Raw genomic sequence first — 25,901 nt, forward strand, 5'->3', positions numbered from 1 at the left:
CACACAGTGACACACACAGTGACACACACACACAGTGACACACACAGTGTACACACACACACAGTGACACACACACACAGTGACACACACACAGTGACACACACAGTGACACACACACAGTGACACACACAGTGACACACACACAGTGACACACACAGTGACACACACAGTGACACACACACAGTGACACACAGTGACACACACACAGTGACACACACACACACAGTGACACACACACACAGTGACACACACACACACAGTGACACACACACAGTGACACACACACACACAGTGACACACACAGTGACACACACAGTGACACACACACACAGTGACACACACACACAGTGACACACACACACACAGTGACACACACACAGTGACACAGTGACACACACACACAGTGACACACACACACAGTGACACACACACAGTGACACAGTGACACACACACACACACAGTGACACACACACACAGTAACACACACACACAGTGACACAGTGACACACATACACACAGTGACACACACAGTGACACACAGTGACACACACAGTGACACACACACACAGTGACACACACACACACACAGTGACACACACACAGTGACACACACAGTGACACACAGTGACACACAGTGACACACACACACAGACACACACACACAGTAACACACACAGTAACACACACACACAGTGACACACACAGTGACACACACACACAGTGACACACACACAGTGACACAGTGACACACACACACAGTGACACACACACACAGTGACACACACACAGTGACACAGTGACACACACACACACAGTGACACACACACACAGTAACACACACACACAGTGACACAGTGACACACATACACACAGTGACACACAGTGACACACAGTGACACACACAGTGACACACACACACAGTGACACACACACACACAGTGACACACACACAGTGACACACACAGTGACACACAGTGACACACAGTGACACACACACACAGACACACACACACAGTAACACACACAGTAACACACACACACAGTGACACACACAGTGACACACACACACAGTGACACACACACACAGTGACACACACAGTGACACACACACAGTGACACACACACACACAGTGACACACACACAGTGACACACACACAGTGACACACACAGTGACACACACAGTGACACACACACACAGTGACACACACACAGTGACACACACACACACAGTGACACACACAGTGACACACACACACACAGTGACACACACACACACAGTGACACACACACACAGTGACACATACACACACAGTGACACACACACACACAGTGACACACACACACACACAGTGACACACACACAGTGACACACACACACAGTGACACACACAGTGACACACACACAGTGACACACACACAGTGACACACACACAGTGACACACACAGTGACACACACACAGTGACACACACACACAGTGACACACACACACAGTGACACACACAGTGACACACAGTGACACACACACACAGTGACATACACACACACAGTGACACACACACACACAGTGACACACACACACACAGTGACACATACACACACAGTGACACACACACACAGTGACACACACACACACACAGTGACACATACACAGTGACACACACTGTGACACACACAGTGACACACACACACACACAGTGACACACACAGTAACACACACACAGTGACACACACACAGTGACACACACACACACAGTGACACACACAGTGACACACACAGTGACACACACACAGTGACACACACAGTGACACACACACACACAGTGACACACACAGTGACACACACACAGTGACACACACAGTGACACACACACAGTGACACACACACACACAATGACACACACAGTGACACACACACACAGTGACACACACACACAGTGACACACACACAGTGACACACACACAGTGAGACACACACACAGTGAGACACACACACAGTGACACACACACAGTGACACACACAGTGACACACACACAGTGACACACACACAGTGAGACACACACACAGTGACACACACACACAGTGACACACACAGTGACACACACAGTGACACACACACACAGTGACACACACAGTGTACACACACACACAGTGACACACACACACAGTGACACACACACAGTGACACACACAGTGACACACACAGTGACACACACACAGTGACACACAGTGACACACACACAGTGACACACACACACACAGTGACACACACACACAGTGACACACACACACACAGTGACACACACACACACAGTGACACACACACACACAGTGACACACACAGTGACACACACAGTGACACACACACACAGTGACACACACACACAGTGACACACACACACACAGTGACACACACACAGTGACACAGTGACACACACACACAGTGACACACACACACAGTGACACACACACAGTGACACAGTGACACACACACACACACAGTGACACACACACACAGTAACACACACACACAGTGACACAGTGACACACATACACACAGTGACACACACAGTGACACACAGTGACACACACAGTGACACACACACACAGTGACACACACACACACACAGTGACACACACACAGTGACACACACAGTGACACACAGTGACACACAGTGACACACACACACAGACACACACACACAGTAACACACACAGTAACACACACACACAGTGACACACACAGTGACACACACACACAGTGACACACACACAGTGACACAGTGACACACACACACAGTGACACACACACACAGTGACACACACACAGTGACACAGTGACACACACACACACACAGTGACACACACACACAGTAACACACACACACAGTGACACAGTGACACACATACACACAGTGACACACACAGTGACACACAGTGACACACACAGTGACACACACACACAGTGACACACACACACACAGTGACACACACACAGTGACACACACAGTGACACACAGTGACACACAGTGACACACACACACAGACACACACACACAGTAACACACACAGTAACACACACACACAGTGACACACACAGTGACACACACACACAGTGACACACACACACAGTGACACACACAGTGACACACACACAGTGACACACACACACACAGTGACACACACACAGTGACACACACACAGTGACACACACAGTGACACACACAGTGACACACACACACAGTGACACACACACAGTGACACACACACACAGTGACACACACAGTGACACACACACAGACAGTGACACACACACACACAGTGACACACACACACAGTGACACATACACACACAGTGACACACACACACACAGTGACACACACACACACACAGTGACACACACACAGTGACACACACACACAGTGACACACACAGTGACACACACACAGTGACACACACACAGTGACACACACACAGTGACACACACACAGTGGCACACACAGTGACACACACACAGTGACACACACACACAGTGACACACACACACAGTGACACACACAGTGACACACAGTGACACACACACACAGTGACATACACACACACAGTGACACACACACACACAGTGACACACACACACACAGTGACACATACACACACAGTGACACACACACACAGTGACACACACACACACACAGTGACACATACACAGTGACACACACTGTGACACACACAGTGACACACACACACACACAGTGACACACACAGTAACACACACACAGTGACACACACACAGTGACACACACACACACAGTGACACACACAGTGACACACACAGTGACACACACACAGTGACACACACAGTGACACACACACACACAGTGACACACACAGTGACACACACACAGTGACACACACAGTGACACACACACAGTGACACACACAGTGACACACACACAGTGACACACACACAGTGACACACACAGTGACACACACACAGTGACACACACAGTGACACACACAGTGACACACACACAGTGACACACACACACACAGTGACACACACACACTCTGACACACACAGTGACACACAGTGACACACACAGTGACACACACACAGTGACACACACACACACAGTGACACACACACAGTAACACACACACAGTGACACACAGACACACACAGTGACACACACAGTGACACACACACTCTGACACACACACAGTAATACACACACACTCTGACACACACACACACACGCTCTGACACACACACACAGTGACACACACAGTAACACACACACAGTAACACACACACACGCACACAGTAACACACACACACTCTGACACACACAGTAACACACACACACAGTGACACACACACAGTGACACACACACAGTGACACACACACACACACAGTGACACACACAGTAACACACACACAGTAACACACACACACGCACACACACACACAGTAACACACACACACAGTGACACACACACAGTGACACACACACTAACACACACACAGTGACACACACACACAGTGACACACACACACACAGTGACACACACAGTGACACACACACACACACACGCACACACACACACAGTAACACACACACACAGTGACACACACACAGTGACACACACACTAACACACACACAGTGACACACACACACAGTGACACACACAGTAACACACACACACACAGTGACACACACACACAGTAACACACACACACACACAGTGACACACACACACACACTCTGACACACACACAGTAACACACACAGTAACACACACAGTAACACACACACACACTCTCACACACACACACACAGTGACACACACAGTGACACACACAGTGACACACACAGTAACACACACAGTAACACACACACAGTAACAAAGACAAAAAGATCCCCCGTATAGCCTTAACAGACTGTAGGGGCAAGTGCTGTTAGCGAGCACCTATGAAGGCCGGAACGGTACACGAGGGGGTGGGTGGCCAGCACCACGCCCGACCGCCTTTGTCTCCCTAGTGACGATGTTTACACACCACACCAGGTACTCATTTGAGGCTGAGTCGACCTAGGGGAGGCCCGGGACCGGTTCAAATAATCGTCACTGGTGTTGGCCGTGAGCGGGAATCGAACCCGGGTCGCCAGGTTCATAGCGCAGCGTAGCGCTAACCGCTACACTACCGCTCCCCACACACAGTAACACACACAGTAACACACACACTCTGACACACACTCTGACACACACACACAGTAACACACCACACACCACCACACACCACCACCCACCCCTCCTCCACACACCTTCACCCTGTCGACATCCGCCATGAGGATTCCCTGGAAGAGGCGCGAGAGGTCGCGCATGTTGAAGGTGTAGTGGCAGCGGGCAGGCGTGGGCAGCAGATGGGCCGACACGGCCGCATACACGGCCATCGTGGAGTCCACCAGCATCTCGGAAGCGCCGTGCAGGGCCGGCACGGACCCTGCGAGACACAGGGAGCGGCAGCGGAGGAGAGAGAGGGCCCACCGTGGGCTCGGTCAACGTGAAACCGAGGTGAGGCGGTTCTCGGACGCGGACGCGGACGAGGGCTAATTCGAGCCGGGAAGGCGGATTTGTATACGGCTGAGCAATCATTGGAAGGGTTTCATTGGAAGGATTTTATTGTTTGATGTTTTTTTTTTCAATCATTTTGTTGTTTCCCCGTCTACGTGGCGGTGACTTCACCGAGAGAACCGAGAATAATAATTTTATTGTTTTATATTTTTTTATCATTTTATTGTTTCCCTATCTACGTGGTGGTGACTTTACCGAGAGAACCGAGAATAATAATTTTATTGTTTTATATTTTTATTATTTTATTGTTTCCCTTCTAACGTGGCGGTGACTTTACCGAGAGAACCGAGAATAATAATTTTATTGTTTTATATTTTTATTATTTTATTGTTTCGCTTCTACGTGGCGGTGACTTTACCGAGAGAACCGAGAATAATAATTTTATTGTTTTATATTTTTTATCATTTTATTGTTTCCCTTCTAACGTGGTGGTGACTTTACCGAGAGAACCGAGAATAATAATTTTATTGTTTTACAATAATTTTATTGTTTTATATTTTTATTATTTTATTGTTTCCCTATCTACGTGGCGGTGACTTTACCGAAAAAACCGAGAATAATAATTTTATTGTTTTATATTTTTTATCATTTTATTGTTTCCCTATCTACGTGGCGGTGACTTTACCGAGAGAACCGAGAATAATGATTGTGTTGTTTTATATTTTTTTATTATTTTATTGTTTCCCTTCTAACGTGGCGGTGACTTTACCGAGAGAACCGAGAATAATAATGTTATTGTTTTACAATAATTTTATTGTTTTATATTTTTATCATTTTATTGTTTCCCTATCTACGTGGCGGTGACTTTACCGAGAGAACCGAGAATAATAATTTTATTGTTTTATATTTTTATCATTTTATTGTTTCCCTATCTACGTGGCGGTGACTATACCGAAAGAACCGAGAATAATGATTTTATTGTTTTATATTTTTATTATTTTACTGTTTCCCTTCTACGTGGTGGTGACTTTACCGAAAGAACCAAGAATAATAATTTTATTGTTTTACAATAATTTTACTGGTTTATATTTTATTATTTTATTGTTTCCCTTCTACGTGGTGGTGACTTTACCGAAAGAACCAAGAATATGAATCCCTGCAGTCACGAAAACTTTAAATCAAAATCACTCTGTACTGTCTATAGACTCTGTACTATCTATAGACTCACTCTGTACTGTCTATAGACTCACTCTGTACTGTCTATAGACTCACTCTGTACTGTCTATAGACTCACTCTGTACTGTCTATAGACTTACTCTGTACTGTCTATAGACTCACTCTGTACTGTCTATAGACAGTCTATAGTCTACAGACAGTACAGAGTCTATAGACTCACTCTGTACTGAGTCTACAGACAGTACAGAGTGAGTCTATAGACTCACTCTGTACAGAGTGAGTCTATAGACAGTACAGAGTGAGTCTATAGACTAACTCTGTACTGTCTGTAGACTCAGTACAGAGTGAGTCTATATATTCACTCTGTACTGAGTCTATAGACTCACTCTGTACTGAGTCTACAGACAGTACAGAGTCTATAGACACAGTACAGAGTGAGTCTATAGACTCTGTACTGAGTGAGTCTATAGACTCTGTACAGAGTGAGTCTATAGACAGTACAGAGTGAGTCTATGTACAGAGTCTATAGACTCAGTACAGAGTCTACAGACTCACTCTGTACAGAGTCTATAGACTCACTCAGTACAGAGTCTATAGACTCACTCAGTACAGAGTCTATAGACTCACTCAGTACAGAGTCTATAGACTCACTCTGTACTGAGTCTACAGACAGTACAGAGTCTATAGACTCAGTACTGAGTCTACAGACAGTACAGAGTGAGTCTGTAGACAGTACAAAGTCCATATACAGTACAGAGTGAGTCTATAGACACAGTACAGAGTGAGTATATAGACAGTACAGAGTGAGTCTATGTACTGAGTCTATAGACTCAGTACAGAGTGAGTCTACAGACAGTACAGAGTCTATAGACTCAGTACTGAGTCTACAGACAGTACAGAGTGAGTCTATAGACTCTGTACTGAGTGAGTCTATAGACTCTGTACAGAGTGAGTCTATAGACAGTACAGAGTGAGTCTATGTACAGAGTCTATAGACTCAGTACAGAGTCTACAGACTCACTCTGTACAGAGTCTATAGACTCACTCAGTACAGAGTCTATAGACTCACTCTGTACAGAGTCTATAGACTCACTCAGTACAGAGTCTATAGACTCACTCAGTACAGAGTCTATAGACTCACTCAGTACAGAGTCTATAGACTCACTCAGTACAGAGTCTACAGACTCACTCAGTACAGAGTCTATAGACTCAGCACAGAGTCTACAGACAGTACAGAGTCTACAGACTCACTCAGCTCTGCCCCCCACCCCCACCACCACCACCCCCCCCCCCCCTCACGTGTCCAGCTGCGCAGGATAGTGCCAAAGATGGCGCCGCGGCTGTCGTCGCCGAGCTGCGGGAAGGCGAGGAGGTGGAGGGAGGGAGGGAGGAGTCTATAGACTCAGAGTGAGTCTATAGACTCACTCTGAGTCTATAGACTCAGAGTGAGTCTATAGACTCACTCTGTACTGAGTCTACAGACAGTACAGAGTCTACAGACAGTACAGAGTGAGTCTATAGACTCAGTACAGAGTGAGTCTATAGACTCACTCTGTACTGAGTCTATAGACAGTACAGAGTCTACAGACAGTACAGAGTGAATCTATAGACTCACTCTGTACTGAGTCTATAGACAGTACAGAGTCTACAGACAGTACAGAGTGAGTCTATAGACAGTACAGAGTGAGTCTATAGACTCACTCTGTACTGAGTCTATACAGAGTGAGTCTATAGACTCACTCTGTACTGAGTCTACAGACAGTACAGAGTCTATAGACTCACTCTGTACTGAGTCTACAGACAGTACAGAGTCTATAGACTCACTCTGTACTGAGTCTACAGACAGTACAGAGTCTATAGACTCAGTACAGAGTCTACAGACTCACTCAGCTCTGCCCACCACCACCCACCACCCCCACCCCCCCCCTCACGTGTCCAGCTGCGCAGGATAGTGCCAAAGATGGCGCCGCGGCTGTCGTCGCCGAGCTGCGGGAAGGCGAGGAGGTGGAGGGAGGGAGGGAGGAGTCTATAGACTCAGAGTGAGTCTATAGACTCACTCTGAGTCTATAGACTCACTCTGTACTGAGTCTACAGACAGTACAGAGTCTACAGACAGTACAGAGTGAGTCTATAGACTCACTCTGTACTGAGTCTATAGACAGTACAGAGTCTACAGACAGTACAGAGTGAGTCTATAGACTCACTCTGTACTGAGTCTACAGACAGTACAGAGTCTACAGACAGTACAGAGTGAGTCTATAGACTCACTCTGTACTGAGTCTATAGACAGTACAGAGTCTACAGACAGTACAGAGTGAGTCTATAGACTCACTCTGTACTGAGTCTACAGACAGTACAGAGTGAGTCTATAGACTCACTCTGTACTGAGTCTACAGACAGTACAGAGTCTACAGACAGTACAGAGTGAGTCTATAGACTCACTCTGTACTGAGTCTATAGACAGTACAGAGTCTACAGACAGTACAGAGTGAATCTATAGACTCACTCAGTACTGAGTCTATAGACTCAGAGTCTATGTACAGAGTCTATACTGAGTCTATAGACTCAGTACTGAGTCTACAGACTCACTCAGCTCTGCCCCCCCCCCACCACCACCACCACCCCCCCCCCCCCCCCTCACGTGTCCAGCTGCGCAGGATAGTGCCAAAGATGGCGCCGCGGCTGTCGTCGCCGAGCTGCGGGAAGGCGAGGAGGTGGAGGGAGGGAGGGAGGAGTCTATAGACTCAGAGTGAGTCTATAGACTCACTCTGTACTGAGTCTACAGACAGTACAGAGTCTACAGACAGTACAGAGTGAGTCTATAGACTCACTCTGTACTGAGTCTACAGACAGTACAGAGTGAGTCTATAGACTCACTCTGTACAGAGTCTATAGACTCACTCTGTACAGAGTGAGTCTATAGACTCACTCTGTACAGAGTCTATAGACTCAGCACAGAGTCTACAGACAGTACAGAGTCTACAGACAGTACAGAGTGAGTCTATAGACTCACTCTGTACTGAGTCTACAGACAGTACAGAGTGAGTCTATAGACTCACTCTGTACAGAGTCTATAGACTCACTCTGTACAGAGTGAGTCTATAGACTCACTCTGTACAGAGTCTATAGACTCAGCACAGAGTCTACAGACAGTACAGAGTCTACAGACTCACTCAGCTCTGCCCCCCCACAACCACCACCACCACCACCCACCACCACCCCCCCCCCCTCACGTGTCCAGCTGCGCAGGATAGTGCCAAAGATGGCGCCGCGGCTGTCGTCGCCGAGCTGCGGGAAGGCGAGGAGGTGGAGGGAGGGAGGGAGGAGTCTATAGACTCAGAGTGAGTCTATAGACTCACTCTGTACTGAGTCTACAGACAGTACAGAGTCTACAGACAAGTACAGAGTGAGTCTATAGACTCACTCTGTACTGAGTCTACAGACAGTACAGAGTCTACAGACAAGTACAGAGTGAGTCTATAGACTCACTCTGTACTGAGTCTACAGACAGTACAGAGTCTACAGACAGTACAGAGTGAGTCTATAGACTCACTCTGTACTGAGTCTATAGACAGTACAGAGTCTACAGACAGTACAGAGTGAATCTATAGACTCACTCTGTACTGAGTCTACAGACAGTACAGAGTCTATAGACTCACTCTGTACTGAGTCTACAGACAGTACAGAGTCTACAGACAGTACAGAGTGAGTCTATAGACTCACTCTGTACTGAGTCTATAGACAGTACAGAGTCTACAGACAGTAAAGAGTGAGTCTATAGACTCACTCTGTACTGAGTCTATACAGAGTGAGTCTATAGACTCACTCTGTACTGAGTCTACAGACAGTACAGAGTCTATAGACTCACTCTGTACTGAGTCTATAGACAGTACAGAGTCTACAGACAGTACAGAGTGAGTCTATAGACTCACTCTGTACTGAGTCTATACAGAGTGAGTCTATAGACTCACTCTGTACTGAGTCTACAGACAGTACAGAGTCTATAGACTCAGCACAGAGTCTACAGACAGTACAGAGTCTACAGACTCAGCACAGAGTCTACAGACAGTACAGAGTCTACAGACTCTGTACTGAGTCTACAGACAGTACAGAGTCTATAGACTCAGCACAGAGTCTACAGACAGTACAGAGTCTACAGACTCACTCAGCTCTGCCCCCCCACCACCACCACCACCACCACCCCCCCCCTCACGTGTCCAGCTGCGCAGGATAGTGCCAAAGATGGCGCCGCGGCTGTCGTCGCCGAGCTGCGGGAAGGCAAGGAGGTGGAGGTGTCGCTGGAAGCGTGGGCTCACGGAGTGGCGACCCCCGCCGGGAGGGCCCATGGCACACACCACCGTGGTGTCCACCAGCTGACGGAACTCACCTGGGGGGAGGGAGGGGGGAGGGGGTGGGGGAGGAGGGGGGAGGGGAGGGAGAGGGAGGGAGGAGGGGGAGAGGGGGGAGAGAGGGAAGGGGGAGGGAGGGAGGAGGGAGGGAGGAGGGGGGGAGGAGGGAGGAGAGGGAGGAGGGGGAGGGAGGGAGAGAGGGAGGGAGAGAGGGAGGAGGGAGGAGAGAGGGGGAGGGAGGGAGAGAGGGAGGGAGGAGGAGAAGGGAGGAGGGAGAGAGAGAGGGAGGGAGGGAGGGAGGGGAGGGAGGAGGGAGGAGAGGGAGGGAGGGAGGGGGGAGAGAGGGAGAGAGGGAGGAGGGAGGGAGGGAGGAGGGAGGAGAGAGGGAGGGAGGGAGGAGGGGGGGAGGGAGGGAGGGAGGAGGGGGGGAGGGAGGAGGGGGAGGGAGGAGGGGGAGGGAGGGAGGGAGGAAGGGAGGGAGGGAGGGGGGAGGGAGGGGGGAGGGAGGGAGGGAGAGGGGAGAGGGAGGGAGGAGGGAGGGAGGGAGGGAGGGGGGGTGGTGTGTGTGACGTTGAGGGAGGGTGGAGACACAGGGGAGTGGTACTAGAGTGGTACTAACAGGTACTAGAGTGGTACTACAGTGGTACTACAGTGGTACTAACAGGTACTAGAGTGGTACTAGAGTGGTACTACAGTCGCACTAACAGGTACTAGAGTGGTACTACAGTGGTACTAGAGTGGTACTACAGTGGTACTAACAGGTACTACAGTGGTACTAGAGTGGTACTACAGTGGTACTAACAGGTACTACAGTGGTACTACAGTGGTACTACAGTGGTACTAACAGGTACTACAGTGGTACTACAGTGGTACTAACAGGTACTACAGTGGTACTAGAGTGGTACTACAGTGGTACTAACAGGTACTACAGTGGTACTACAGTGGTACTACAGTGGTACTAACAGGTACTACAGTGGTACTACAGTGGTACAACCAGGTACTACAGTGGTACTACAGTGGTACTACAGTGGTAGTACCAGGGTCTACAGTGGTACTACAGTGGTACTAGAGTGGTACTACAGTGGTACTAACAGGTACTAGAGTGGTACTAGAGTGGTACTAACAGGTCCTACAGTGGTACTACAGTGGTACTAGAGTGGCACTAACAGGTGCTACAGTGGTACTACAGTGGTAGTAGCAGGATCTACAGTGGTACTACAGTGGTACTACAGTGGTAGTACCAGGGTCTACAGTGGTACTAGAGTGGTACTAGAGTGATACTACAGTGGTACTAACAGGTACTACCAGGTACTAGAGTGGTACTACAGTGGTACTACAGTGGTACTAGAGTGGTACTACAGTGGTACTACCAGGTACTAGAGTGGTACTAGAGTGGTACTAACAGGTACTAGAGTGGTACTACAGTGGTACTACAGTGGCACTACAGTGGTACTAACAGGTACTACAGTGGTACTACAGTGGTACTACAGTGGTACTAACAGGTACTACAGTGGTACTACAGTGGTACTAACAGGTACTACAGTGGTACTACAGTGGTACTACAGTGGTACTAACAGGTACTACAGTGGTACTACAGTGGTACTACAGTGGTACTAGAGTGGTACTATAGTGGTACTAACAGGTACTACAGTGGTACTAACAGGTACTACAGTGGTACTACAGTGGTACTAGAGTGGTACTACAGTGGTACTAGAGTGGTACTAACAGGTACTACAGTGGTACTAGAGTGGTACTACAGTGGTACTACCAGGTACTAGAGTGGTACTACAGTGGTACTACAGTGGTAGTATCAGGTACTAGAGTTGTACTAGAGTGGTACTAGAGTGGTACTAACAGGTACTAGAGTGGTACTAGAGTGGTACTACAGTGGTACTAACAGGTACTACAGTGGTACTACAGTGGTACTAACAGGTACTACAGTGGTACTACAGTGGTACTACAGTGGTACTACCAGGTACTAGAGTGGTACTAGAGTGGTACTACCAGGTACTAGAGTGGTACTAGAGTGGTACTACAGTGGTACTAGAGTGGTACTACCAGGTACTACAGTGGTACTAGAGTGGTACTAACAGGTACTAGAGTGGTACTAGAGTGGTACTACAGTGGTACTACAGTGGTACTAGAGTGGTACTACCAGGTACTAGAGTGGTACTACAGTGGTACTACCAGGTACTACAGTGGTACTACCAGGTACTACAGTGGTACTACAGTGGTACTAGAGTGGTACTACAGTGGTACTAGAGTGGTACTACCAGGTACTACAGTGGTACTACAGTGGTACTAACAGGTACTAGAGTGGTACTACAGTGGGACTACAGTGGTACTACAGTGGTACTACAGTGGTACTAGAGTGGTACTACAGTGGTACTACAGTGGTACTACCAGGTACTAGAGTGGTACTACAGTGGTACTACAGTGGTACTACCAGGTACTAGAGTGGTACTACAGTGGTACTAGAGTGGTACTAACAGGTACTACAGTGGTACTACAGTGGTACTAGAGTGGTACTACAGTGGTACTACCAGGTACTAGAGTGGTACTACCAGGTACTAGAGTGGTACTACAGTGGTACTACCAGGTACTAGAGTGGTACTACCAGGTACTAGAGTGGTACTACAGTGGTACTACCAGGTACTAGAGTGGTACTAGAGTGGTACTACAGTGGTAGTACCAGGATCTACAGTGGTACTAGAGTGGTACTAGAGTGGTACTAGAGTGGTACTAACAGGTACTAGAGTGGTACTAGAGTGGTACTAACAGGTACTAGAGTGGTACTAACAGGTACTAGAGTGGTACTAGAGTGGTACTAGAGTGGTACTAGAGTGGTACTAGAGTGGTACTAACAGGTACTAGAGTGGTACTAGAGTGGTACTAACAGGTACTAGAGTGGTACTAACAGGTACTAGAGTGGTACTAACAGGTACTAGAGTGGTACTAGAGTGGTACTAGAGTGGTACTAACAGGTACTAGAGTGGTACTAACAGGTACTAGAGTGGTACTAGAGTGGTACTAGAGTGGTACTAGAGTGGTACTACAGTGGTACTACAGTGGTACTAGAGTGGTACTAGAGTGGTACTACAGTGGTACTAGAGTGGTACTAACAGGTACTACAGTGGTACTACAGTGGTAGTATCAGGTACTAGAGTGGTACTACAGTGGTACTAGAGTGGTACTACAGTGGTACTAACAGGTACTAGAGTGGTACTAACAGGTACTACAGTGGTACTAGAGTGGTACTACAGTGGTACTAACAGGTACTACAGTGGTACTAGAGTGGTACTACAGTGGTACTAACAGGTACTACAGTGGTACTACCAGGTACTACAGTGGTACTAGAGTGGTACTACAGTGGTACTAACAGGTACTACAGTGGTACTACCAGGTACTACAGTGGTACTAGAGTGGTACTACAGTGGTACTAACAGGTACTACAGTGGTACTAGAGTGGTACTACAGTGGTACTAACAGGTACTACAGTGGTACTAGAGTGGTACTACAGTGGTACTAACAGGTACTACAGTGGTACTACCAGGTACTACAGTGGTACTAGAGTGGTACTACAGTGGTACTAACAGGTACTAGAGTGGTACTAGAGTGGTACTAGAGTGGTACTACAGTGGTACTAACAGGTACTACAGTGGTACTAACAGGTACTACAGTGGTACTACCAGGTACTAGAGTGGTACTAGAGTGGTACTACAGTGGTACTACAGTGGTACTAGAGTGGTACTACAGTGGTACTACAGTGGTACTAACAGGTACTACAGTGGTACTACAGTGGTACTAACAGGTACTAGAGTGGTACTACAGTGGTACTACAGTGGTAGTACCAGGGTCTACAGTGGTACTAGAGTGGTACTAGAGTGGTACTAACAGGTACTAGAGTGGTACTAGAGTGGTACTAACAGGTACTACAGTGGTACTAGAGTGGTACTACAGTGGTACTACAGTGGTACTAGAGTGGTACTACAGTGGTACTACAGTGGTACTAGAGTGGTACTAGAGTGGTACTACAGTGGTACTAGAGTGGTACTACCAGGTACTACAGTGGTACTACCAGGTACTACAGTGGTACTACAGTGGTACTACCAGGTACTACAGTGGTACTACCAGGTACTAGAGTGGTACTACAGTGGTCCTACAGATGGCCTCTAACAGACCCCAGGTCAAGCTTCGTCGTCGTCTGTGAAGGCTCTGGGCGCTGTGGCCCCACACACACAGAGGGGGGTGGGCGACCAGCGCCACGCCCGGCCGCCTTTGTCTCTCTCCCCCTAGTGGCGACGCTTACCACGCACACACCACCACCACCATCATCACCACCACCACCACCACCGTCACCACCGTCACCGTCACCACCACCACCATCACCACCACCACCGTCACACCACCACCGTCACCACCACCGTCACCACCACCATCACCACCACCACCGTCACCACCACCATCACCACCACCATCACCATCACCACCACCGTCACACCACACCATCACCACCACCACCACCATCACCACCACCACCACCGTCACACTGCTACACCGTCACCACCACCGTCACACCACACCATCACCACCACCATCACCACCACCGTCACACCACACCATCACCACCACCACCGCCACATGTCCTCACCGATGTGTGCCACGTCGTACCACCATCACCACCATCACCACCATCACCACCACCATCACCACCACCATCACCACCACCACCGCCACGTGTCCTCACCGATGTGTGCCACGTCGTACCACCATCACCACCATCACCACCACCACCGTCACACCACACCACACCACCATCACCACCACCACCATCACCACCACCACACCACCATCACCACCACCATCACCACCATCACCACCACCACCGTCACACCACACCACCACCGTCACACCACACCATCACCACCACCACCACCACCACCACGTGTCCTCACCGATGTGTGCCACGTCGTACCACCATCACCACCATCACCACCACCACCGTCACACCACACCACCACCACCACCACCGCCACGTGTCCTCACCGATGTGTGCCACGTCGTACCACCATCACCACCATCACCACCACCACCGTCACACCACACCACCACCACCGTCACCACCACCATCACCACCGTCACACCACACCACACCACCACCGCCACGTGTCCTCACCGATGTGTGCCACGTCGTACCACCCGCCCTGGTCAACGAGCTGCCGCAGCAGCTCCAGGGGCGGCTGGGCTCCGTGGGCGTCCGGGCCCGGCAAGTTCACGTCCTCCACACACAGCACGAGGCGCCTGCCCAGCGGCGGGCCAAACACTCCCTTACGCCTGTGGGGGAGAGGGGAGAGGAGGGAGTGTGGTGGTGGTGTGGTGGTGGTGGTAGTGTGGTGGTGGTGGTGTGGTGGTGGTGGTGGTGGTGATGGTGGTGGTGGTGGTAGTGTGGTGGTGGTGATGGTGGTGGTGGTAGTGTGGTGGTGGTGGTGGTAGTGTGGTGGTGGTGGTGGTATGGTGGTGGTAGTGTGGTGTGGTGATGGTGTGGTGGTGTGGTGGTGGTGGTGGTGGTGTGGTGGTGGTGGTGTGGTGGTGGTGGTGGTAGTGTGGTGGTGGTGGTGTTGTGGTGGTGGTAGTGTGGTGGTGGTGGTGTGGTGGTGGTGGTGGTAGTGTGGTGGTGGTGTTGTGGTGGTAGTGGTGGTGGTGTGGTGGTGGTGGTGTGGTGGTGGTGGTAGTGTGGTGGTGGTGGTAGTGTGGTAGTGGTGGTAGTGTGGTGGTGGTGGTGGTGTGGTGGTAGTGGTAGTGTGGTGGTGTGGTGGTGGTGGTGGTGGTGTGGTGGTGGTGGTGTGGTGGTGGTGGTGTGGTGGTGGTGTGGTAGTGTGGTGGTGTGGTGGTGGTGGTGGTGTGGTGGTAGTGGTAGTGTGGTGGTGTGGTGGTGGTGGTAGTGTGGTGGTGTGGTGGTGGTAGTGTGGTGGTGGTGGTGTGGTGGTGGTAGTGTGGTAGTGTGGTGGTGGTAGTAGTGTGGTAGTAGTGTGGTGGTAGTGTGGTGGTGGTGTGGTGGTAGTAGTGGTAGTGTGGTGGTGGTGGTAGTGTGGTGGTAGTGTGGTGGTGGTGTGGTGGTAGTAGTGGTAGTGTGGTGGTGGTGTTGTGGTGGTAGTGGTGGTGGTGTGGTGGTGGTGGTGTGGTGGTGGTGGTAGTGTGGTGGTGGTGGTAGTGTGGTAGTGGTGGTAGTGTGGTGGTGGTGGTGGTGTGGTGGTAGTGGTAGTGTGGTGGTGTGGTGGTGGTGGTGGTGGTGTGGTGGTGGTGGTGTGGTGGTGGTGTGGTAGTGTGGTGGTGGTAGTGTGGTGGTGGTGGTGTGGTGGTGGTAGTGTGGTAGTGTGGTGGTGGTAGTGTGGTAGTGGTAGTGTGGTAGTGGTAGTGTGGTAGTGTGGTGGTGGTGGTAGTGTGGTAGTGGTGGTAGTGTGGTGGTGGTGGTGTGGTGGTAGTGGTAGTGTGGTGGTGTGGTGGTGGTGGTGGTGGTGTGGTGGTGGTGGTGGTGGTGGTGGTGGTGTGGTGGTGGTGTGGTAGTGTGGTGGTGTGGTGGTGGTAGTGTGGTGGTGGTGGTGTGGTGGTGGTAGTGTGGTAGTGTGGTGGTGGTAGTGTGGTAGTGGTAGTGTGGTAGTGGTAGTGTGGTAGTGTGGTGGTGGTGGTGGTGGTGGTAGTGTGGTGGTGTGGTGGTGGTGGTGGTGTGGTGGTGGTGGTGTGGTGGTGGTGGTGTGGTAGTGTGGTGGTGTGGTAGTGTGGTGGTGTGGTGGTGGTAGTGTGGTGGTGGTGGTGTGGTGGTGGTAGTGTGGTGGTGGTGTGTGGTGGTGGTGGTGGGTGGTGGTGTGGTAGTGTGGTGGTGGTAGTGTGGTGGTGGTGGTGATGTGGTGGCGGTGGTGTGGTGGTGGTGGTGGTGGTGTGGTGGTGATAGTGTGGTAGTGGTGGTGGTAGTGGTAGTGTGGTGGAAGTGTGGTGGTAGTGTGGTGGTAGTGGTAGTGTGGTGGTTGTGGTAGTGTGGTGTGGTGGTAGTGTGGTGGTAGTGTGGTAGTGGTGGTAGTGGTAGTGTGGTGGTAGTGGTAGTGTGGTGGTAGTGTGGTGGTAGTGTGGTGGTAGTGGTAGTGTGGTGTGGTGGTAGTGTGGTGGTAGTGGTAGTGTGGTAGTGGTAGTGGTGGTAGTGGTAGTGTGGTGGTAGTGTGGTGGTGGTGTTGTGGTAGTGTGGTGGTGGTAGTGTGGTGGTGGTGGTAGTGGTAGTGTGGTGGTAGTGTGGTGGTGGTGGTGGTGGTGGTAGTGTGGTAGTGGTGGTAGTGTGGTGGTAGTAGTGTGGTGGTAGTGGTAGTGTGGTAGTGGTGGTAGTGGTAGTGTGGTGGTAGTGTGGTGGTGGTAGTGTGGTGGTTGTGTGGTAGTAGTGTGGTAGTAGTGTGGTGGTGGTAGTGTGGTGGTAGTGTGGTGGTAGTGTGGTAGTAGTGTGGTAGTGGTAGTGTGGTAGTGGTAGTGTGGTGGTAGTGGTAGTGTGGTGGTGGTAGTAGTGTGGTAGTAGTGTGGTGGTAGTAGTAGTGTGGTGGTAGTGTGGTGGTAGTAGTAGTGTGGTGGTAGTAGTGTGGTGGTGGTAGTGTAGTGGTAGTGTGGTGGTAGTGTGGTAGTAGTGTGGTGGTAGTGTGGTGGTAGTGTGGTGGTAGTGTAGTGGTTGTGTGGTAGTAGTGTGGTTGTGTGCTTGCTGTAGGAGTGCCGACTCACCGTTTGTCCGTCTTGCTGTCCACAAACTCCTGTGTCTGGGCAGCGGTGGTGGTGTGGTGGTAGTGGTAGTGTGGTAGTGGTAGTGTGGTGGTAGTGTGGTGGTAGTGTGGTGGTAGTGGTAGTGTGGTGGTAGTGTAGTGGTAGTGTGGTAGTGGTAGTGTGGTGGTAGTGTAGTGGTAGTGTGGTGGTAGTGTGGTGGTTGTGTGGTAGTGTGGTGGTAGTGGTAGTGTGGTAGTGTGGTAGTAGTGTGGTAGTAGTGTGGTGGTAGTGTAGTGGTTGTGTGGTAGTAGTGTGGTTGTGTGCTTGCTGTAGGAGTGATGACTCACCGTTTGTCCGTCTTGCTGTCCACAAACTCCTGTGTCTGGGCAGCGGTGGTGGTGTGGTGGTAGTGGTAGTGTGGTAGTGGTAGTGTGGTGGTAGTGTGGTGGTAGTGGTAGTGGTAGTGTGGTGGTAGTGTAGTGGTAGTGTGGTAGTGGTAGTGTGGTGGTAGTGTAGTGGTAGTGTGGTGGTTGTGTGGTAGTGGTAGTGTGGTAGTAGTGTGGTAGTAGTGTGGTTGAGTGGTGGTAGTGGTAGTGTGGTAGTAGTGTGGTAGTAGTGTGGTAGTGGTGGTGGTAGTGTGGTGGTAGTAGTGGTAGTGTAGTTGTGTGCTTGCTGTAGTAGTGATGATTCACCGTTTGTCCATCTTGCTGTCCACAAACTCCTGTGTCTGGGCTGCGGTGATGGTGGTGGTGGTAGTGTGGTGGTGGTAGTAGTGTGGTAGTAGTGTGGTGGTGGTGGTGGTGGTAGTGTGGTGGTAGTGTGGTAGTGTGGTGGTGGTGGTGGTAGTGTGGTGGTAGTGTGGTGGTGGTGGTGGTAGTGTGGTGGTAGTGTGGTAGTGTGGTGGTGGTGGTGGTAGTGTGGTGGTTGTGTGGTAGTAGTGTGGTAGTAGTGTGGTGGTGGTAGTGTGGTGGTAGTGTGGTGGTAGTGTGGTAGTAGTGTGGTAGTGGTAGTGTGGTAGTGGTAGTGTGGTGGTAGTGGTAGTGTGGTGGTGGTAGTAGTGTGGTAGTAGTGTGGTGGTAGTAGTAGTGTGGTGGTAGTGTGGTGGTAGTAGTAGTGTGGTGGTAGTAGTGTGGTGGTGGTAGTGTGGTGGTAGTGTGGTGGTAGTGTGGTGGTAGTGTGGTAGTAGTGTGGTGGTAGTGTGGTGGTAGTGTGGTGGTAGTGTAGTGGTTGTGTGGTAGTAGTGTGGTTGTGTGCTTGCTGTAGGAGTGCCGACTCACCGTTTGTCCGTCTTGCTGTCCACAAACTCCTGTGTCTGGGCAGCGGTGGTGGTGTGGTGGTAGTGGTAGTGTGGTAGTGGTAGTGTGGTGGTAGTGTGGTGGTAGTGTGGTGGTAGTGGTAGTGTGGTGGTAGTGTAGTGGTAGTGTGGTAGTGGTAGTGTGGTGGTAGTGTAGTGGTAGTGTGGTGGTAGTGTGGTGGTTGTGTGGTAGTGTGGTGGTAGTGGTAGTGTGGTAGTAGTGTGGTAGTAGTGTGGTGGTAGTGTAGTGGTTGTGTGGTAGTAGTGTGGTTGTGTGCTTGCTGTAGGAGTGATGACTCACCGTTTGTCCGTCTTGCTGTCCACAAACTCCTGTGTCTGGGCAGCGGTGGTGGTGTGGTGGTAGTGGTAGTGTGGTAGTGGTAGTGTGGTGGTAGTGTGGTGGTAGTGTGGTGGTAGTGGTAGTGGTAGTGTGGTGGTAGTGTAGTGGTAGTGTGGTAGTGGTAGTGTGGTGGTAGTGTAGTGGTAGTGTGGTGGTTGTGTGGTAGTGGTAGTGTGGTAGTAGTGTGGTAGTAGTGTGGTTGAGTGGTGGTAGTGGTAGTGTGGTAGTAGTGTGGTAGTAGTGTGGTAGTGGTGGTGGTAGTGTGGTGGTAGTAGTGGTAGTGTAGTTGTGTGCTTGCTGTAGTAGTGATGATTCACCGTTTGTCCATCTTGCTGTCCACAAACTCCTGTGTCTGGGCTGCGGTGATGGTGGTGGTGGTGGTAGTGTGGTGGTGGTAGTAGTGTGGTAGTAGTGTGGTGGTGGTGGTGGTAGTGTGGTGGTAGTGTGGTAGTGTGGTGGTGGTGGTGGTAGTGTGGTGGTAGTGTGGTGGTGGTGGTAGTGTGGTGGTAGTGTGGTAGTGTGGTGGTGGTGGTGGTAGTGTGGTGGTAGTGTGGTAGTGTGGTGGTAGTGTGGTAGTAGTGTGGTAGTAGTGTGGTAGTAGTGTGGTGGTAGTGTGGTGGTAGTGTGGTGGTAGTGTGGTAGTAGTGTGGTGGTAGTGTGGTGGTAGTGTGGTAGTAGTGTGGTGGTGGTAGTGGTAGTGTGGTAGTAGTGTGGTGGTAGTAGTAGTGTGGTGGTAGTGGTAGTGTGGTAGTAGTGTGGTAGTAGTGTGGTAGTGTAGTTGTGTGCTTGCTGTAGTCGTGATGACTCACCGTTTGTCCGTCTTGCTGTCCACAAACTCCTGTGTCTGGGCAGCGGTGGTGGTGGTGGTAGTGGTAGTGTGGTGGTAGTAGTGTGGTGGTAGTAGTGTGGTGGTAATAGTGTGGTGGTAGTGTGGTAGTAGTGTGGTAGTGTGGTGGTAGTGTGGTGGTAGTGTGGTGGTTGTGTGGTGGTTGTGTGCTTGCTGTAGTAGTGACGACTCACCGTTTGTCCGTCTTGCTGTCCACAAACTCCTGTGTCTGGGCTGTGGTAGTAGTGTGGTAGTAGTGTGGTGGTGGTGGTAGTAGTGTGGTGGTAGTGGTAGTGGTAGTGTGGTGGTGGTAGTGTAGTGGTAGTGTGGTAGTGGTAGTGTGGTGGTAGTGTGGTGGTAGTAGTGGTGGTAGTGTGGTGGTAGTGTGGTAGTGTGGTAGTAGTGTGGTGGTAGTGTGGTAGTGTGGTAGTAGTGTGGTGGTAGTGTGGTAGTAGTAGTGTGGTTGTGTGCTTGCTGTAGTAGTGACGACTCACCGTTTGTCCGTCTTGCTGTCCACAAACTCCTGTGTCTGTGCTGCGGTGGTGGTGGTGGTAGTAGTGTGGTGGTAGTAGTGTGGTGGTAGTAGTGTGGTGGTAGTAGTGTGGTGGTAGTGGTAGTGTGGTAGTAGTGGTGGTAGTAGTGTGATGGTAGTGTGGTGGTGGTAGTAGTGTGGTGGTGGTGGTAGTGTGGTTGTGTGGTGGTAGTGTGGTTGTGTGGTGGTAGTGTGCTGGTTGTAGGAGTGACGACTCACCGTTTGTCCGTCTTGCTGTCCACAAACTCCTGTGTCTGGGCAGCGGTGGTGGTGTGGTGGTAGTGGTGGTGGTAGTGTGGTGGTAGTGTGGTGGTTGTGTGGTGGTTGTGTGGTGGTTGTGTGCTTGCTGTAGGAGTGGCGACTCACCGTTTGTCCGTCTTGCTGTCCACAAACTCCTGTGTCTGTGCAGCGGTGGTGGTGGTGGTAGTAGTGTGGTGGTAGTAGTGTGGTGGTAGTAGTGTGGTGGTAGTAGTGTGGTGGTAGTGGTAGTGTGGTAGTGGTAGTGTGGTAGTGGTAGTGTGGTAGTGGTAGTGTGCTGGTTGTAGTTGTGTGCTTGCTGTAGTAGTGATGATTCACCGTTTGTCCATCTTGCTGTCCACAAACTCCTGTGTCTGTGCAGCGGTGGTGCGCGCCGAGCAGCTGAGGAAGTGAGTGACGAACGAGGCCGGCATCCCAGCCAGCAGCAGCGACGAGAGCGTGAGGGACTTGCCAGTTCCAGTGGGTCCTACACACAGCGCCTGGTACACACAGAGATACATAGAGACACTCATAGAGACACACAGAAACATAGACACTCATAGAGACTCATAGAGAGCGTGAGGGACTTGCCAGTTCCAGTGGGTCCTACACACAGTGCCTGGTACACACAGAGACTCATAGAGATACATAGAGACCCATAGACACTCATAGAGACTCATAGAGAGCGTGAGGGACTTGCCAGTTCCAGTGGGTCCTACACACAGTGCCTGGTACACACAGAGACACATAGAGACCCATAGAGACACACAGAAACACAGACACTCATAGAGACCCATAGAGACTCATAGACACCCATAGAGACTCATAGAGAGCGTGAGGGACTTGCCAGTTCCAGTGGGTCCTACACACAGTGCCTGGTACACACAGAGACTAATAGACAATCATAGAGACACACAGAAACATAGACACTCATAGAGACCCATAGAGACTCATAGAGAGCGTGAGGGACTTGCCAGTTCCAGTGGGTCCTACACACAGTGCCTGGTACACACAGAGACACATAGAGACACTCATAGAGACTCATAGAGACACATAGAGATACATAGAGACTCATAGAGACACACAGAAACACAGACACTCATAGAGACACATAGAGACTCATAGAGATACATAGACACCCATAGAGACCCATAGAGATACATAGAGACACACATAGAGACACATAGACACACAGAGACTCATAGAGACACATAGAGACTCATAGAGAGCGTGAGGGACTTGCCAGTTCCAGTGGGTCCTACACACAGTGCCTGGTACACACAGAGACACATAGATACACTCATAGAGACACACAGAAACATAGACACTCATAGAGACCCATAGAGACTCATAGAGAGCGTGAGAGACTTGCCAGTTCCAGTGGGTCCTACACACAGCGCCTGGTACACACAGAGACTCATAGAGATACATAGAGACCCATAGACACTCACAGAGACTCATATAGAGCGTGAGGGACTTGCCAGTTCCAGTGGGTCCTACACACAGCGCCTGGTACACACAGAGATACATAGACACTCATAGAGACACACAGAAACACAGACACTCATAGAGACACATAGAGATACATAGAGACTCATAGAGACACATAGAGACACATAGAGACTCATAGAGACATATAGAGACTCATAGAGAGCGTGAGAGACTTGCCAGTTCCAGTGGGTCCTACACACAGTGCCTGGTACACACAGAGACACAAAGACACTCATAGAGACACACAGAAACACAGACACTCATAGAGACTCATAGAGAGCGTGAGGGACTTGCCAGTTCCAGTGGGTCCTACACACAGTGCCTGGTACACACAGAGACACACAGAGACACACAGACACCCATAGAAGAACATAGAGATACATAGAGCTACACAGACACCCATAGAGATACACAGACATCCAAAGAGATACATAGACACCCATAGAGATACATAGACACCCATAGAGATACATAGAGATACATGGAGACTCATAGACATCCATAGAGATACATAGACACCCATAGAGATACATAGAGACTCATAGAGATACATAGACACCCATAGAGATACATAGAGATACATAGAGACCTATAGAGATACGTAGAAATACATATAGACTCATAGAGATACAGAGACCCATAGAGATACATAGACACCCATAGAGACACATAGAGACTCATATAGATACATAGACACCCATAGAGACACGCAGACATCCATAGAGATACATAGACACCCATAGAGATACATAAAAATACATAGAGACCTATAGAGATACATAGAGATACATAGAGACCCATAGAGATACATAGAGACTCATAGAGATACATAGAGATACATAGAGACCCATAGAGATACATAGAGACGCATGGAGATACATAGACACCCATAGAGATACATAGACACCCATAGAGATACATAGAGACCTATAGAGATACATAGAGACCTATAGAGATACAGAGACCCATAGAGATACATAGAGACCTATAGAGATACATAGAGACCCATAGAGATACATAGAGACCCATAGAGATACATAGACACCCATAGAGATACATAGAGATGCATAGAGATACACAGACACCCATAGAGATACACATAGAGATACATAGACACCCAAAGAGATACATAGACACCCATTGAGATCCATAGAGATACATACAGATACACAGACACCCATAGAGATACACAGACACCCATAGAGATATATAGAGATACATAGAGATACATAGGCACCCATAGAGACACATAGACACCTATAGAGATACATAGAGATACATAGACACCCATAGAGACACACAGACACCCATAAAGATAGAGATACCCATAGAGATACAAAGACACCCATAGAGATACATAGAGACTCATAGAGATACATAGAGATACATAGACACCTATAGAGATACATAGAGACTCATAGAGATACATAGAGACTCATAGAGATTCACAGAGATACATAGACACCCATAGAGATACATAGACACCCATAGAGATACATAGAGACTCATAGAGATATATAGACACCAATAGATACATAGAGATATATAGACACCCATAGAGATACATAGACACCCATATAGATACATAGACACCCATAGAGACACATAGACACGCATAGAGACACATAGACACCCATAGAGATACATAGACACCCATAGAGACACATAGACACCCATAGAGACACACAGACACCCATAGAGACACACAGACACCCATAGAGATACATAGAGATACATAGAGACCCATAGAGATACATAGAGACCCATAGAGATACATAGACACCCATAGAGATACATAGACACTCATAGAGATACATAGACACCCATAGAGACACATAGACACCCATAGAGATACATAGAGACTCATAGAGATACACAGATAACCATAGAGATACATAGACACCCATAGAGATACATAGACACCCATAGAGACACATAGAGATACATAGACAACCATAGAGATACACAGAGATACATAGAGATACATAGACACCCATAGAGATACATAGACACTCATAGACACCCATAGAGATACATAGAGATACATAGAGATGGGTGGGTGGGTGGGTGAGGGGGTGGGTGGGTGGGTGGGTGAGGGGGTGAGTGGGTGGGTGGGTAAGTGGGTGAGTGAGTGAGTGAGTGGGTGAGTGGGTGAGGGGGTGAGTGGGTGAGTGGTGAGTGAGTGAGTGGGTGGGTGGGTGAGGGGGTGAGTGGGTGGGTGAGTGAGTGGGTGGGTGAGTGGGTGGGTGGGTAAGTGGGTGAGTGGGTGGGTGGGTGAGTGGGTGGGTGAGGGGGTGAGTGGGTGGGTGGGTGAGGGGGTGAGTGATGAGTGGGTGAGTGAGTGAGT

General features: G+C 49.6%; 2 protein-coding genes across 2 annotated transcripts in view; both read right to left on the reverse strand.

Moving 5' to 3' along the window:
- LOC142908370 (dynein axonemal heavy chain 1-like) overlaps window positions 1-8,127 on the reverse strand; it is a 76,518-nt gene extending 68,391 nt beyond the window's left edge. Inside the window, exons 1-2 of the mRNA XM_076058940.1 lie at window positions 8,054-8,127; window positions 5,329-5,507 (exon numbers count right to left, since the gene is read on the reverse strand). Coding sequence (XP_075915055.1) covers window positions 5,329-5,475 — 147 coding nt within the window. The 5' untranslated portion in view covers window positions 5,476-5,507; window positions 8,054-8,127. The remainder of the gene's footprint in view (window positions 1-5,328; window positions 5,508-8,053) is intronic.
- A 1,856-nt stretch (window positions 8,128-9,983) lies between these two features.
- The window catches only part of LOC142908366 (dynein axonemal heavy chain 1-like), a 49,602-nt gene continuing 33,684 nt past the window's right edge, over window positions 9,984-25,901 (reverse strand). Inside the window, exons 8-11 of the mRNA XM_076058936.1 lie at window positions 22,403-22,563; window positions 16,280-16,437; window positions 10,968-11,141; window positions 9,984-10,042 (exon numbers count right to left, since the gene is read on the reverse strand). Of these exons, the coding sequence (XP_075915051.1) occupies window positions 9,984-10,042; window positions 10,968-11,141; window positions 16,280-16,437; window positions 22,403-22,563 (552 nt within the window). The remainder of the gene's footprint in view (window positions 10,043-10,967; window positions 11,142-16,279; window positions 16,438-22,402; window positions 22,564-25,901) is intronic.

The sequence above is a fragment of the Petromyzon marinus genome (genome assembly GCF_048934315.1).
Source record: "Petromyzon marinus isolate PM22_M1 ecotype Great Lakes invasive population chromosome 80 unlocalized genomic scaffold, UKy_Petmar_22M1.pri1.0 chr80_unloc.4, whole genome shotgun sequence".
In the NCBI taxonomy this organism is placed as follows: Eukaryota; Metazoa; Chordata; class Hyperoartia; order Petromyzontiformes; family Petromyzontidae; genus Petromyzon; species Petromyzon marinus.